The sequence below is a fragment of the Polyodon spathula genome, chromosome 20 (assembly GCF_017654505.1).
Source record: "Polyodon spathula isolate WHYD16114869_AA chromosome 20, ASM1765450v1, whole genome shotgun sequence".
NCBI classification, from domain to species: Eukaryota; Metazoa; Chordata; class Actinopteri; order Acipenseriformes; family Polyodontidae; genus Polyodon; species Polyodon spathula.
In genome coordinates this window covers 8,691,592-8,707,308 of record NC_054553.1, presented here as the reverse complement: position 1 = coordinate 8,707,308, position 15,717 = coordinate 8,691,592, and the positions used below count along the sequence as shown (strand labels likewise).

General features: G+C 36.9%; 1 protein-coding gene across 1 annotated transcript; it reads left to right on the top strand.

Moving 5' to 3' along the window:
* Positions 1 to 2,460: 2,460 nt before the first annotated feature.
* LOC121295283 (DNA excision repair protein ERCC-6-like) lies at positions 2,461 to 13,365 on the top strand. Its single transcript, XM_041219737.1, has 2 exons — positions 2,461 to 2,530; positions 8,290 to 13,365. Exons 1-2 carry the CDS (start codon positions 2,499 to 2,501, stop codon positions 12,203 to 12,205), a joined length of 3,948 nt encoding a protein of 1,315 aa, XP_041075671.1. The 5' UTR covers positions 2,461 to 2,498; the 3' UTR covers positions 12,206 to 13,365.
* Positions 13,366 to 15,717: the final 2,352 nt, after the last annotated feature.

The following is a 15,717-nucleotide window of genomic DNA, read 5'->3' as shown; positions in this document are numbered from 1 at the left end:
CTGGCTAGCTCTGTTGGTAGAGTAGGGGATTCTGATGGCCAGGTTAGTGGGTTCAAACCAACCCCCCCCCCCCCCCCCCCCCCCCCCCCCCCCCCCCCCCCCCCCCCCTATGTTAGCTGCATGTGTTTTTCATTCCATTTTCTCTCTGCCCTTTTTGATAGGGCTCTTAAGCATAAAAATAATAATATAAAAAGGTTGATATAAGATCTTATATGCAACGTTAGTTTCATGCATGGAGCCAAGTGGTGCAGTTTGATAATCCACTAGTATGCTGTGCAGTTCTCTTTGTACTGGGTCCAAATGATTCCCTTTTAAAGACTTGGTTAATGATCAATGAAAAAGCAAGCCCTTCCACTGAAGTGAGATGGCACAGTGGGCTAATTCATTAGTATGCTCTGTTGTTCTCTTACTGGGTTCAAATCCACCTGATTCCTTCTTCTATCTTCAAAGAATTTGTTAATTGACCTTATAGTCAGTGTGAAACCCAGCTTTCCTGTGGGTGCAGTTGGTTAATCCATGTGGCCTTCTTGAAGACAGTGGTTCAAATCCAGCTCCTGGAGTTGAGTTCATGAGGTAAGTAGTGGTGGTGGCTGTTACTGATGATGTTGGTTGTAAGGAATGAAGTTGGCTGTAACTAATGGTATTGGTCGTGTTTGAGGAGAAGGAGGACACCTTGTCCAGAAGAGGAGGTTCACCTCTGAGAGAGCTGGTAGGGATGTTGCTTTCTTTTTTTATGGGCTCCCCCTCACCCAGGCCAGTCATCTATTATGGCCACCTATATTTTATAGTGTGGGATGTTTTTTATTTATTTATATATATATATTTATATATATATATATATATTATCTAATATATCATATATATATATAATATATATATATATATATATATATAATATATAATATATAATATAATAATCAGTTTCCAGTCAGTAATAACCTGAACATAACTTTTGGGGGAAGAACTACCTTTTAATCATGTGGGAAGATACCGGTATCTCTATTTGGATGGAAATAAGTGTTTGGTAAGTGGATAAACTTTTACTGACCTTACATAGGAGTCGGCTTCCAGAGCTTCACTCCATCTGATCCTGCTTTATTGAGTCTCCTGATCCATTCCCTACATCACTTTGTTCATTTTAGGAAACAAAAAGTTTGTTTTGCTTGCCGTCTCTTCCCACTTCCTCGCGCTGCACAACACACTATCGCGAAGTGTGTTTCAGTACAGTTTCAACACTGTGGCCAGCTCGTTGATATAGATATTGAACAGTGTTAGACTGCAGCCTTGTCTCACTCCCCTCCCGTGAGAACTCTCTTCTTTCATTGTTAATCTTAACACCTCATTTTTTTTTCTGTATACATTGATTTAATAATGTTGTATACTTTACCCCCTACACCGCTTTGAAAAAGCTTGTAAAATAAACCTTCATGCCAAATGGAATCAAATGCTTTTTTTTTTTTTTTTTAAATCTATAAAGCAAACAAATATTTTTCTTTTATTTTGGTTTACATCTTTATCAGTGAGGGTGTGTAGGGTGTAAATATGGACAAAGGTGCTGTAATTTGGTATAAATCCGATCCGAGCACTGTGTTTGGTAAGGAAGGACAGTATTTGGGCATTAACGGGCATTAGGAATATATTGCTCCTCACACAGATGCCTCGGTAGTTAATGGGGTCGAATTTGTCTCCGCTTTTATAGATGGGGGTTATTGGTCCTTGATTTCAGATCTTGGAAATAGCCCACATTTAGGACTAAACTTTTTGAGTTTGAGCAGGGTGTCCTGTAGCATTGGGCTGAATGCAGGCCAGCAGTTTTCTCCTTTCTCTCCTCCTCAGTAATAAGAGAGTCCAAGGGTTTCTGTTTATCTTTAATTGCTAATTCCATTTTTTTTCTAGTTTTTCATATTGTTAAGTATTTGTTTATTTTGTAGTACATTTTTACAACGATTTTTAAAATGTTCTTTCCATATATTTCTGTTTTGGATGGTCAGTTCTTCAGGTTTTGATTTGTCCCAGTTTTCCTAGAAACTGTTTGAGTTTATGCACTCCTCGATTTCTGTCAGTTGCTTATTGATGCTAATTTACAGGCCCAGGCCCCTGTCTCTCTCCGTTTTGGTTAAAGCTTATTTGGAGTTTCAAATTTTCAGTGACGTGAATTTGGAAGAGGTAGGTCTAGAAAATGTAAGGACAGGGACGGGAGTGTGGAACCAATGAGAAACTAGTGCTGTGAACCAGCGTTTGGGGGAAACAAACGATTCATTAACCTTGCAAGAACCTGATTGGTTCTAACGTACTGCGCAGACTCTTATGTTACACAGCGGATTGGTTGGACAATGGCGGGGGGTTCCATTTTTGTTCAGTGCAGAGACTTGCACATGGATGATTGGGTCAAGAATTAAAGTATATGCGGTATTAAATTATGTATTTGGATTGAAGAACAAAAAAAAAAAAAAAAAAAAAAAAAAAAACAATATACAAACTGGGATTAAACGAACGGGATGGACTGTAAAGCTGTGGAGAAATACCAGAGGTATGTATTCTGTGTGTACTTTATAAAACGGTGTCTCAGATGTTGGAAATCCATGTTTTGTTATCAAGTGTAAGTCAAAGGGCAACGAGAAAAAGATCCATAACGAAACAGCACTAAGAATGCACAGACCCGCTTCTATTATCTGTTAGTGTTAGACCAATCTGTTTTGTTTACCCTTTGCTTATCAATAAAGTAGTTACAAATCTGAAATATGTTGCGCCCATCTTTGTAGAAATTTCGTAAAGTAAATGTGATGGGGAGGAAAGGAGCCCTTTACGTGTTTGGAATTGGTTTCATTGCATAGTTAAACGGTTATCAAACCATAAAATAACGGTGATTACACAAAACACGGAACAGCGACACAAAACGATACAACGCATAACACTTAGCACAGATTGCTACTGTATTTTTACAGTGACAAAATCATATCCCTAAGAAGTTATATATGTGTGTGTGTATATATATATATATATATATATATATATATATATATATATATATATATATATATATATATATGTATGTATGAATGACATTTTGCACATTTGCTATTCAGATATATATTTTTAAAACTGTACAGCAAGTTGTTTGCAGAGTACAGGAAACTTAACTCGGGTTCACCTGCTGCAATGGCACAGCTAAACTTAGCAAGTACCCATTTTAATTATACTTTTTAAAGGTGAAATGTATGTAAGAGTTGTGAGATTCCCCTTGGATTATGCCACTGGTGATGCTTTTTCTCATTAAAAAAAGATATATTGCTAGTTTAGTTTAATATATATATATATATATATTAAATGGTTAAAGGCAACTACTTCTTAAAGACATTTGGGCATTGTTGACAGGGTTTTCAATTCGAGTTAAAGTATGTGGCACTTACTAGGTAGTAGGGGGGCACCAACGTCATCGGGGTTCATTGCGGGGAGGGGGCTGGTGTCCATCCTCCCACTGGGAACATTGTGAACAAAAGGACACAAGTGGTGCATTCTGGCACATTTTTGCATGGTGTCTGAGCTAGTGGTCTGCTTGTAGTGTCTGACAAAGCACTCCATTGGAGCAATGAAGGAGCTTTATTTTGGCACTGCTCACAGCAAGAAGAAAAATGGACTTTAGTATCAAGGCCCCTGCCATACAAGACTGGCTGAAAAAATAATTGATATTTTCAAAAAAATAAATATCAATGAAATATTCTATTTCAGTCAGCTGTAACCATCCATATTATCAACAGTAAATATTGTCTTTCAGAGATTCTCCTTTGTATTTTGCTTTTTCTTTTGATACTGAAGCTATTCAGTGTTCCCCAATTTAGTTGCTTAGATGCCTTATTCAGGCAGTGGCCATGTTTTGGTTGGTGTGCAAGGAACTGTCATGGCCGTTGGAGCTACTGATAGTACCACTATGTGGACAAAATCTTTAATGTGTTCCTCAAATAAAAGTTGAAGAAATTGATGATTGGGCAGATAATAATGCAAGGAGTCCGAAAAACAAACAACAGAAAGAGTACAGCAGTTGGATCAAGGGTTATATTCATGAAGTAGAAAATAAATTAGCAAGCGTATTTGTGATCGGAAAGCGAATAAGCTACTACTAGCCTATACTAGATTCGTAAAATATGTTTAGATCTCGCAGTTTTAGGTAGAGAACATTTATTTTAATTAATATTTGCTGTGTTGATTTTAAGTACCTTTTGTATTATTTCACATTTATTGGTTTGGTATAAGCATGTGTTAATTGTTTTCTAAATACAGTTAAAAGGGAGGAGAACGGATGTAGCGTTAGGGCTAAGGCATTCAGGTGTTATGACGAATCCTGCACCCACTTGATGTCGTGCATCCCCATTCAAGCAACTAGATTTCGTAGTTGCGCATATCTCTCTAGATTGATTTGGAGCATGTTCAAGGGGGGGTGCCAAATATTATACTATACTGTACCATCTATGTGTTCAAGGGGAGATGCCAAATATTATAGCAGGTATACTATAATATTTGGCATCCCGTCTTCTCAAAGGGGGATGCCAACTATTAGTATACCAGCTGTAATATTTGGCATCCCCCAAGAAAAAAGGCTGCGGTATCCTAAGGAATGGTGTCAACACATATCACACACACTGTCTGGTCCTAATTGATAATTGATACATATTGCACAAAAAACTTTTAAGTAAGTGTGGTAGCTGGAATCAACATTGTTCAATTGAGGAACCTCTAATAATAATTCCCTTTATTTATGTTCTGTTAACTGGAAGTAGCAGCACGCAACTACAGTATTGAACCATGTACCTGGATTCAGCAACACAGATGGATTGTTACCTGCACGTTACACAATTTTTTTTTTTTACATTATTGAGAACACAGTGATGTAACGTTTATACCATGTATGACATATGCATAATAAGATTATTTGTAGATGTATTTAAAACCCAATGGTTTAAACACAAACGACCTGGATTCAGCCAAACTAAGTTAATAAATGTGCCTGTTGCGTAGTTACCTATATAGCCTGTTTTTGTATTAGTACTGGATGTTAAAAACAACACAAGATAATACTTTTTATTCTGACAATATGTACGTTTATTATCGTACTGATGGATGGAAGAGCGTGCTGAGGTTTTGGGCTGCAATGTGTAATCGCTGGAACAACTAACTGGAAACTTAACATTCATTGGTTAAACCGATGCAAGTGATCAACGTCAGCTCCGAGTAAAGCTCCTGAACTTGTGATGTCTCAACTCAAAACGATCTGGCGCGCCCGAGTCAGATCACAAGTGAAAACGAAACTGTTCATGCGGCAATCAGTCAGGGGATGCAGAATTCAAGGGTGTGCAAGATTCGTCATAACACCGGTCGATGAAAAGGACTGAGTAACCTTACTTAAGAATCCAACATCTCCCTTTCTGTTATTCCTTAGCTTATTAGGACTTAATGTAACGTTAATGATCTCCTTTCTAACCAAGTATTGTGTAACTCAAGCATATTTTTTGTTAACTCGCGTTACTAAATGTTTTTGTAATTCTGTTCAGTTGTGCTTAAAAAAGACTCTTTTAGTACACTCAGTGTGTTATATACCTTCTTTTTTTTTTTTTTTTAATATAAACTGGGAGTTGCATACCACAAGACACATTCCCTTTAGTATCCATGCATAATCTCAAGCTTCTGCATCTTACTTATCTATTGATTAGGACTGATTGGAAACGCTCAATTGGCACCTGGACAGAATAACTGAAATGTAAACAAATTTGTGACTATAATGAAAAATATGTACATTCACACAGAAATGAAAGTTGAGATTTCTCTTCAGAAAATTGTTATTTTAAAGATAAATAGGCTGTTTTGGAGTTATAAAAGCAAAAATAAAAACATTAAATACATGTACAGAAGTAGGAGTTTTAACATCTAAAAAGGGCAGTGTGCACTGGGGGATACAATTAATAACTTTCTAAAAATTAAGATATATAAAAAAAAAAATAGTAAAATGTTTGCGATTCATATGTACAATACATACCATTAGAATAATTTTACTTGGTCAAAATGGCAATGTGAACCTTTAAGGGTTAATATAATGATTCACGAGTCTTTGCCCCACCCACCTCCTTTTCAAAATAATAATAATCATGCGCTCTGTATAGAGTCAGCGCTCTAATTAATATATGATATATTTTGATGGATTATTTCTTAAATCAGAACCACAAAACAGAAAGCAACAGTGCAACGCCGTAACTTCTCTGCACTGCAGTCGGAGACGTCGGCGTCGGGAAGCTAGCAGCTGCACTCCAAGCCTCATTTTGAGTCTGGCGTGAATAATGTCTATTACTCTCGTTTCATTCTGTAATGGGTAACCTTACGTATGATTTATTTAGCAGCTGCCTATCCAAGATGACCCATCTATTTATTAATTATTGATTATTTATTTAGCTTTGGTCTCAAATAACTTAAGATATTTAAATACATAGACGACAGCATTTGTAACGTTGGATTTAAGGAATTATGGCTTAGGCTATTTGAATATGAACGAAACAAGATTTATAACACCGTGTAACATTTTTTTTTTTTTTTTTTGTTCCTGGGTAGTAAGTGTTATTTCCTAATTGCTTATGCCTCAAAAGTATAGAAAATGGCTATTATTTCCCACAAACTTTGCTTTTGTGACCAGGACAGTGATATTTCAAAATATCACTATTTCCAATAGGAAAACGGGCAAATGTGTGTCTTTTCGTTCAGAGTCAGAAAAAAACAACATATGAATCCAAATTAACATGTATTTATACTAAAGTAATACAAAAATGACTACAAAAGATTTAGAAGTGAGTAGTTTTTCGCGATTTACGATTATACTGTAAATACAGTATAATCGTAAATCGCGAAAAACAACACCGCCAAAATAATGTGAAGGTGCAGCATATGAATATTATATATTAGTTGGTATAATATAGTTGGTATTTTGGATATAAATTTCTATGTAATGACAGCTCAACAATACACATTTTTATAAAATAATTTAAATAAGCACTACATTCTGAGTAAATTAGGATTTTTTTTTTGTTGTTGTGTAATTATTGACACCGTATGTAACGTGCAAAACCTGCATTGATAATCTGTAGCTCCAACATGCAAGAAAAAAACACAACAGCAAAAGTGTATTCCTGTTCAGTAGTATAGTACGTTGAACACATATAACAAAGGAGTTTCTTAATTTAAGGTACATGTCACAAATGCCAGTTTTTTTCATGTCTTGTACACTTTCTGTCAAGATTGTTAAATATACTTAAAGTAAAAATAAGACACTTATGTTTTGTTTTGTTGTTGTTGTTGTTGTGTGTGTGTGTATATATATATAACATACCAAATATTAAACATTAACCTCGATAAAATAGCTTTTCATAAAAAAGATAGTTAGTGCATATCGGTACCAAGTATTGGAGCCTGACCCAGATTTATTTTGAAAGGTTAACGCGACGTCTCTTCAAAACACTCTCATATTCATCCTCTCAGATATCCCTCACTGTCTTCTGCTGTCGGCTGACAAGGACTCAGCTGTTATCCCAGCATGCCTTTCTTCTCAAAGGAGTACAGTCTCTATGCACAACATAACCCACCTAATATCTCATAACAAAAGGAATACGCTTTTTTTTGTGCAATAACACCTGAAAATAATTGTAATATTTTTAAATAAAAGTAGCTGCCGCAAATATCATTTTAGGCGGTGGATTGCATCGGTCGCTGGCTTATTTTCAAAACCCTGTATTAAATCTGTCTTTCTACAGAATTGAGTGCATATTGTTAGTCTACAGTGTAATAAAACCAAAAGTAAAATAGATGATATGCTACTTATGAATCACGTTATAACTCCTTTGTGAAGACACAAATAGCAAATAGTTTAGCTTTTTTTTTTCCCAAACATTCAGTAATTGTAATCTTAAATGTTTTATTTTATTGTAAAGGTCTATCTGTAAGCTAGCATAATATGTTTTAAGTAAAATCCATTTTAAATGAGCCTTTTCATTAATTTTAATCAAATTTAGTTTGGTAGAAAAACAGGTTGAGGGTTACATAGTGGTGTTTTAGATTGGAATTTGAACAACTCCATTGAGAAATAGATTTGCAGTTGAATTATTAAACTGGAAAATGTGATGAAAGGGGAAGATGCAAAAAAGTTGTGTTTAATATTGGTTGTGGTCTGCTTTGCAAAGTTGATATATATTTTTTAGTTTGTTTGTTATTTAATATAATACATGTTTGGCATAACTAATTTTTCTATTTTTTTAGGTATGTGAAAGAAGGCAAGGATGAAGCCAGGAACGGAAACCTTAGTAGGTCACTCGAATTATTTAATGCTGCCTACATAATTCATCCCAGTGAAAAGCTAAAAAGCAGAATCCAGAAACTGGAAGAAGCCATTGCAGAATTGGCACGTGAAGAAGATGACGATGATGAGTTTGTTGACGTCAATGGCAGTGGTTTAATGCTCTTCAGAGAATTGCATGACAAGCTTTACGACCACCAAAAAGAAGGCATAGCTTTTCTTTATGGCTTACACAGAGATGGAAGAAAAGGTGGAATTTTAGCAGATGATATGGGATTGGGGAAAACCATCCAAATTATTGCGTTTCTGTCTGGAATGTTTGATGCAGAGCTAGTCAAGCATACACTGATTGTCATGCCTACAACACTAATTGCAAACTGGACAAAGGAATTTGCCAAGTGGACCCCTGGAATGAGAATTAAAGAGTTTCATGGCACAAGCAAAGCTGAGCGGGTGAAGAACTTGGAGAAAGTCCAAAGAAGAGGCGGCGTGATCATAACAACTTACCAAATGCTGATCAACAATTGGCAACTTCTGTCTAGCTTTAGTGATAGGGAGTTCACATGGGACTATATCATTCTAGACGAAGCTCACAAAATTAAAACTTCATCAACCAAAACAGCAAAAAGCGCACATGCTATACCTGCAAGGAACCGCATCCTTCTCACTGGTACTCCAGTGCAAAATAATCTGAGGGAGATGTGGGCGCTCTTTGATTTTGCATGTCAGGGAACACTCCTTGGAACAGCAAAGACTTTTAAAATGGAGTATGAAAACCCCATTACTCGAGCCAGAGAAAAAGATGCCACAACAGGAGAAAAAGCCCTGGGTCTAAAGATTTCGGAAAATCTGATGACAATTATAGATCCATACTTTCTAAGAAGGACAAAGCAAGACGTTCAGAAAACAAAGCTCCTAAAAGAAGCTAAAGTTAATGAATTGGATTCAGAAGACAAAGAGAACAAAAATCCCAGTACTGTAGTTGAGATGCCTTCTTTGACTAGAAAGAATGACTTAATTATTTGGACTTACCTTAGTTCAGTACAGGAAGATATCTACAACAAGTTCATTTCTTTAGACCAAATAAAAGAGATACTAATGACTAACCGTTCTCCATTGGCAGAACTAACTGTGATAAAGAAACTCTGTGACCACCCAAGACTTCTGTCTGCCAGAGCCTGTGGCCAGTTAGGCCTAGAAGATGGAGATCATCATAGTGGAGATGGTTTTGACGAGAATGATACTGCTGCAGGCAAAATTGATCACCTGTCAGATGATACTTTGATTAATGAATCGGGCAAGTTGACATTCCTTGTGGGCCTATTGGAAAGGCTTCGAGATGAAGGCAATCGTACTCTTGTCTTCTCTCAGTCGAGAAAAATGCTTGACATTATCAGTCGCATTTTAGTTAACAGGGGTTTCAAGCTGCTGCGCATCGATGGAACGATAACCGATTTGTCTGAACGTCAGAGACGTATAACACTTTTTCAGAGCAGCAAAGAATACTCTGTCTTTCTTCTTACAACTCAAGTTGGAGGGGTTGGAATTACTCTCACATCTGCAAATAGGGTTGTGATTTTTGATCCAAGTTGGAATCCTGCAACAGATGCACAAGCTGTGGACAGAGCCTACAGAATTGGACAAACAGAAAATGTTGTGATTTACAGACTGATCACCTGTGGGACTGTGGAAGAAAAGATATACAGACGTCAAGTCTTCAAGGATTCCTTGATCAGACAGACGACTGGTGACAAAAAAAACCCATTCAGATACTTCAGCAAACAAGAGTTGAAAGAACTTTTCAAATTGGAAGACACACGGTCATCCTCCACACAGATCCAGCTTCAATCACTACATGCAATGCAGAGACGTACAGATCCTGAGCTGGATGAACATATTGCTTACCTGTATTCTTTGGAAATGTTTGGCCTCTCGGATCATGACCTAATGTTTTCATCTGAAGCAGCTAGTCATGAAGATCACCCAGAGGACACAGAGGCTCAGCATTATATTGAGCATAGAGTGTTGAAAGCTCAAGAGCTGATGAAAGTAGAATCTGAGCTACACCAGCAACTGATGGAGAATATTAAATCTGTCACTGAGCCAGCATGGCTTCACAACCCAGAGCCTCCAAAGAGATCACTTGAAACAAAAAGAGTTAAAACTGAGACTAACGTTCCCACACCTAAGTGGACCAAAGATTCTGCTGTTCCGCCTCCTGCAGACCTGACGCAAGAAAGCATTGAACAAAATGAGGATATACACAATGTAAGTAACAAAATTAACAATCTTGCTCTAGATGATAGTGAAGAATCTGAGAAGAGTTCTAGCAATGAGTCTTGTTTGACTGTGGGAAACAAGAGAGAGAGTGAAGCTTCAGAGCATTGTGAAAATAAAGTTCTCGAAGACCGATTTCATTCAGAAGATTCCTCAAAATCAAGTGCAAAAGTATCTTCTCTTGCCTGTGGAGCAGATATAAATTACAGTTCTGAATGTGAATTAGTACCTGATGTTGCTGAGGAAGTGGTTATTTTGCCAGGCCCTCAAAATAATTCTGTAAGAGAAGTCAATTTTCAGAATTTTGAGGTCTCCCCTGCACTTTCTGTGATGGAGGGCGGAGATATCCAAATAATGTCGCCTTGTCCAAGTAAATCAAACTTGGAACGCCCTGAAGCTGGTCTTCCTGAATCCTTCTTGGGTGAAGACAATGATTTTGAAGAAGATATTGTCTCAGAATCCAACTCTTTGTCTGTGTCACATCCCCAGTGTGACTTCAATCTTCAATTGCAAGATAGTGCAGAAGAAATGTTTCAAAATAACAGTAATTCTGTGCATACTGAACTTGATTCAGACCTTCAGCATTGTATGGAAAGTAGTTCAAGTTCTCTTAAAGAGCGCCCTCCAAATGATGATCCAAAAATAGTAAGCAGCGCTGATCATTCTCCACGAAGAGGGTTATTATTTATTTCTCAGATTGAAGAGGGGAGTATGGCTGAAGAGTCTTTCATTCATACTGCTAGAAAGAAAAATAAAGCAAGAGTAATTTCTGATAGTGAAGATGAGGATGAAAGCAACAACTCTTCAGCAGGAAAGCACAACCATGTTGAAGGGTTCTCTTCCATTGGTAGCCCTTTGCATCAGTCCTTTTTGGGTGTTGATGCTTCAACTCCCAAGCAGAACAACTCTGTATTGCACTCCTCAGCTTCCCTGACCCCTCACAGAAAGAGCATAGGTGGTAATACATCTGTTGCATCGCGAAAATATTTTGTGAGTGCTGTTATGGAAGACATCGAAGATATGGAGGAGTCCAATGATAATGAGTCAGAGGAAGACAGTAGTATGGCAGAGGAGGTAGAAGCAAATGGTGAAGAGTCTGTGCTTTCAGAAGGGGAACCAACAGGAGAGACTTTAAACACGGAGGAAGGAACAGAAGAGGAGCCTACAGGAGAATCTTTGAACACCGAGGAGGAAGAGATGGACGGAGAGGAGAAAGAAACGGAAGAGGAACCTACAGGAGAATCTTTGAACACCGAGGAAGGACAGGAGGAGGAGTATGATGACACAAGTGGTTTTGAGATAGAAGAGGGTGAGGAAAGTACCCAGGATGAATCCACTGGTGATATTGAGCTAAGATCAGATGAACGTATGGACTGTTGCACAATTGAGAAGGACCCACCTAGAAATCGTGACACAACCAATACGCCTCCATCAGCAGAAGGCAAATATGAATACTTGGTGAAATGTGGGGAAGCACTGTATGGAGAAGGAAACTTAAAAGAAGCTTTGGATGTTTTCTTGCAGGCCCTTGACATTAAAAGTGGAGATCCTGAAATTCAGTTAATGACAATAAGACTGTATCGTCAACTTAGTAAAAGCTAAGGGGAAAGCAAGTTATCACAAGTTATTCATTTTTGGTTAAAAAAGCAAGCAGTTTTACATTATAAAGGTCTAGTTTATTGTTTTGAAGCAATTTGATTTGTTTCATTTAGTGGTATTAATTGTAGGAATAAAATATTGTGAAAGTGCAATTTGCCTTTAGTAAGCTTTTTTTCCAAAATTGCAAATAGGACACTTACCCACCATAATCAACATGGTCCCTTATTTACGTAATTGTATGTTTAAAAAAAGTTAACTGACTCATTTAGGTGATGATCAGTGCTGTAACAGATTGATTTTATTATAAGGTACTGCATATAACTGTCACATGTGTTTTCCGACTGGCTGTATTTGTTACATCAGCACTATATTGCTTATTATTAACTCTGATGTATCAGTTCCTGGGTTAAAAACAAACTATTGAACTGTGTAAGTAACCTACTGATACATTTGTTTGGAGTTGAAAGAGATAACCTTGCAGGCATTCACACTCTTTCTGGGCAGCCAGGGTAGAAAATTTAGCCCTGCCAGTATGCAATTTGGCCACAAGGTGGTGCAAGCACACTCTGGACATTTCCATTAAAATGCAGCTAGGTTGTAATAAACTACCCTGCAACACCTTTAACCTCTGATATCTGGGTTCCAGTCCAGCTTCAATCACAAGCGAAATTCATTTTTATGGTCTACGACCTAGACAAAAAAAAAGTTTTACTTCTGGGAATGTTTGCTAATGTGAAAGCTTATGATCTGGTTTGTTTTGCTTGAACTGGAAAATCGAGTGGTGGTGTGGCCATTTAAACTGAGGTTCATGGTAATAGGAGATCAAGCTGTGATTAGTTCCTCAGGCCTTGGGGTCCTTTACATTTTAAATTTACAAATACCAATTTTAAAAAGCTTGGTGTCTGATGTGTATCGCCCTCCAAAGAACCCTGTTACCAAACTTCATGAATTTCCCAGGTTCACTGGACTCCTCTGGACCGGATTCCTACAGTTGATGATATGTGGTCGTTTCTTATTTGTGACAACTATGCTCCTCTAAAATCTGTAAGAATGGAGGGCTCATCTCTCCCCTGGTATAATTGATATTTCAGCGCTAAACTGAGGTTGTGCATGGGATAAAGCTGTCATTCTCATGTTCATCTGACTGGATTGAATATAAAAAACTCAGGAAGTTTTATACGTTTTAGTGTTTTGTTTTTGCTTTGATTCTTGTCATTTCGTCCTTGTTTCCTGTGATTTTGGTTTTTCTTGTCTCTTGATCATCCACTTTGTGGTTACTTTCAATCAAAGGTGTATTGGCTAGTAGTGCGTTGGCAATTTATCAACCACTTATTAACTTTAATGTAATTTCCATTTCATTTTCAAAATTCATAGTTTAGTTTTTTTTTCAGTGTCTAAAAGTGTGGTTTAGGTCCTCACAGAGAAGCTAGAAAAATATCACTAGGTTACTTTATGTATTACCCGAAAGAAACCCTGTGCCATCATTAAGTGTAGATCAGTAACCCAGTCTCATAGCTTCCTTAACCTCGCTGAAACATGCATACAAACCTCATTAGGATCAAACTGTATCTTTGCATTACATAAAGTGGTAAGTGGAAGGATACATGAATGTGTTTGCTGCTAGAACAGTTGTGTGTACTTCATCTGAGGATTAAGTTCAGCTGCTTGCTTCACCAGTGTGTTTCCATTCATAATGCAGTGAAATGGATTCTTGAAGGGAATTTCATTGCTATGGTTTCTTACCATAATTTGCTCTCAAGTGCTAATCCTTTTTAAGTAAAAGTAATTAAGTAATTGGTAGTCTGAAATTAATTCTCCTCAGCATGAAGTCCAGTAATGAAGCATAGTGCTTAATAGTAGTGTTGAGGATGAGTGGTCAAAAAGGGTTGCACCATTCATTTGTTGGTCCTTGTTGGTCCTGTAAATACTAAACCAGACCCAATAAAGAGATCAGTTCATTGGCATATTCCTGTAGACTTAAATTATACTCCATGCTTACAAAATAATCACCCACTCATCAAATATGTCTTGTGTTAACATTAGTCTGTTTTTGTTGGTCATTTTGTTTTAGCATTATATGATATAAATAATACCCACTTCTGAATAGCTGTTTGGGATTCCATTTGAACATAATAATAAAATAAACGGTATTGTATCTTTTGCAATCTGATTCTCTGATAGTAAGTGGACTTATCAGCTAAGAATGAAACCTGCTTTAAATAATTAAACTAGGATGGCTAAGGAATAATAGGGTGGCAAACCTTGCGTGTGTGTCTGATACTTAATGATGGAAATAATAAGTGGCTTAATTATTGTATATCCTTCCTGCTAATATGCAATAACATTCAGCGCTGGTTTTAACCATAAACAAGTGTCAAATGCAATGGGTCACAGGTCAGAACAGTTGCTAGTCAAGCTAACAAAAGTCAAGGTCATCTACCAAACAGTAGAGCCCGCATTGAAAGGGCTCTGTCGCTATTAGAAAATGATTTATTTATTTACTTTCTCTTTTTTTTAAAAAAAAAAAAAAAAAGCCCTGTATGTACCTGAACTTCTGATATTTTGCCAGGTAACCCCATACACGTAGAGAAAATATTATTATTGCTAACATATATTTATTTATTTATTGGGGTCTTACTCTTATTATAATTTATCTGGACATGTTCAGTAATTCGTGTAATATTGAGTGTGACTCGAAAGTTGTTGGCGCAGGGAGTGGATTGGCTGTTGCGGAAAGAACTGAAAGGGTTGGGATTTTGGATGGTTTTGAGGGAGGGTGTTTGGATCCAGCCAATGATAGAATTGTGGACCAATCGTGTCTTCCCTATTGATTTGTATATTTTTAATATATGGTAGAAAGGTGTGATCCTTATATTTTTCATATATAGAAATTGGCTCCTTTTTTTTATATATTTAAAATATGTTTTAGTCTGTAATCCATATATTTATTTTATGTTAAATATAATGCACCATATATTTTCATTAGTCTGTAATCCATATAAAATAAATATATGGATTACAGACTAAAATATATTTTGAATATATAAAAAAGGGGCCAATTTCTATACATGAAAAATCCAAGGGTCATACTTTTCTGCTATATATTAAAAATACATGTTTGTTCCATAAGGGCAGCAGCTGCGAATTGAGCCTTCGTTACGCTGTCCTGTCACAGCCCTGAGAGAGTCCCTTGGTCACAGAACCCTGGACTAGATCTATGGGATCCCAAGGTTTTTTCCTGCTGCAAGTTAGTGTTTTATATACTATCAGCCTGAATGTTTTGGCAATTTAAAAATGAATATATCAGTTTGATATCAAGATTTAATGGCAACAACTGAATCTCTACTCAATGTTATGTGTTTAGCTCACTACTAGTACTGTATATTCATTATTGCTGCTGAAATGGTTCTGTCAATCAAACCTTGGTGGGGAAACAAACACGAGAGATAATTTATTATGACAAATGCTGAAGATTTTGATGGTCTGGTCTCTCTTCATTCTTGCTTTCCTCTAAC

Bases quoted from the DNA above. Each gene is read 5' to 3' on its own strand.
- LOC121295283 (XM_041219737.1), top strand. From the start codon at position 2,499: ATGGACTGTAAAGCTGTGGAGAAATACCAGAG. The intron at 2,531-8,289 runs GTATGTATTCTG...CTATTTTTTTAG, and splicing joins GCTGTGGAGAAATACCAGAG to GTATGTGAAAGAAGGCAAGG.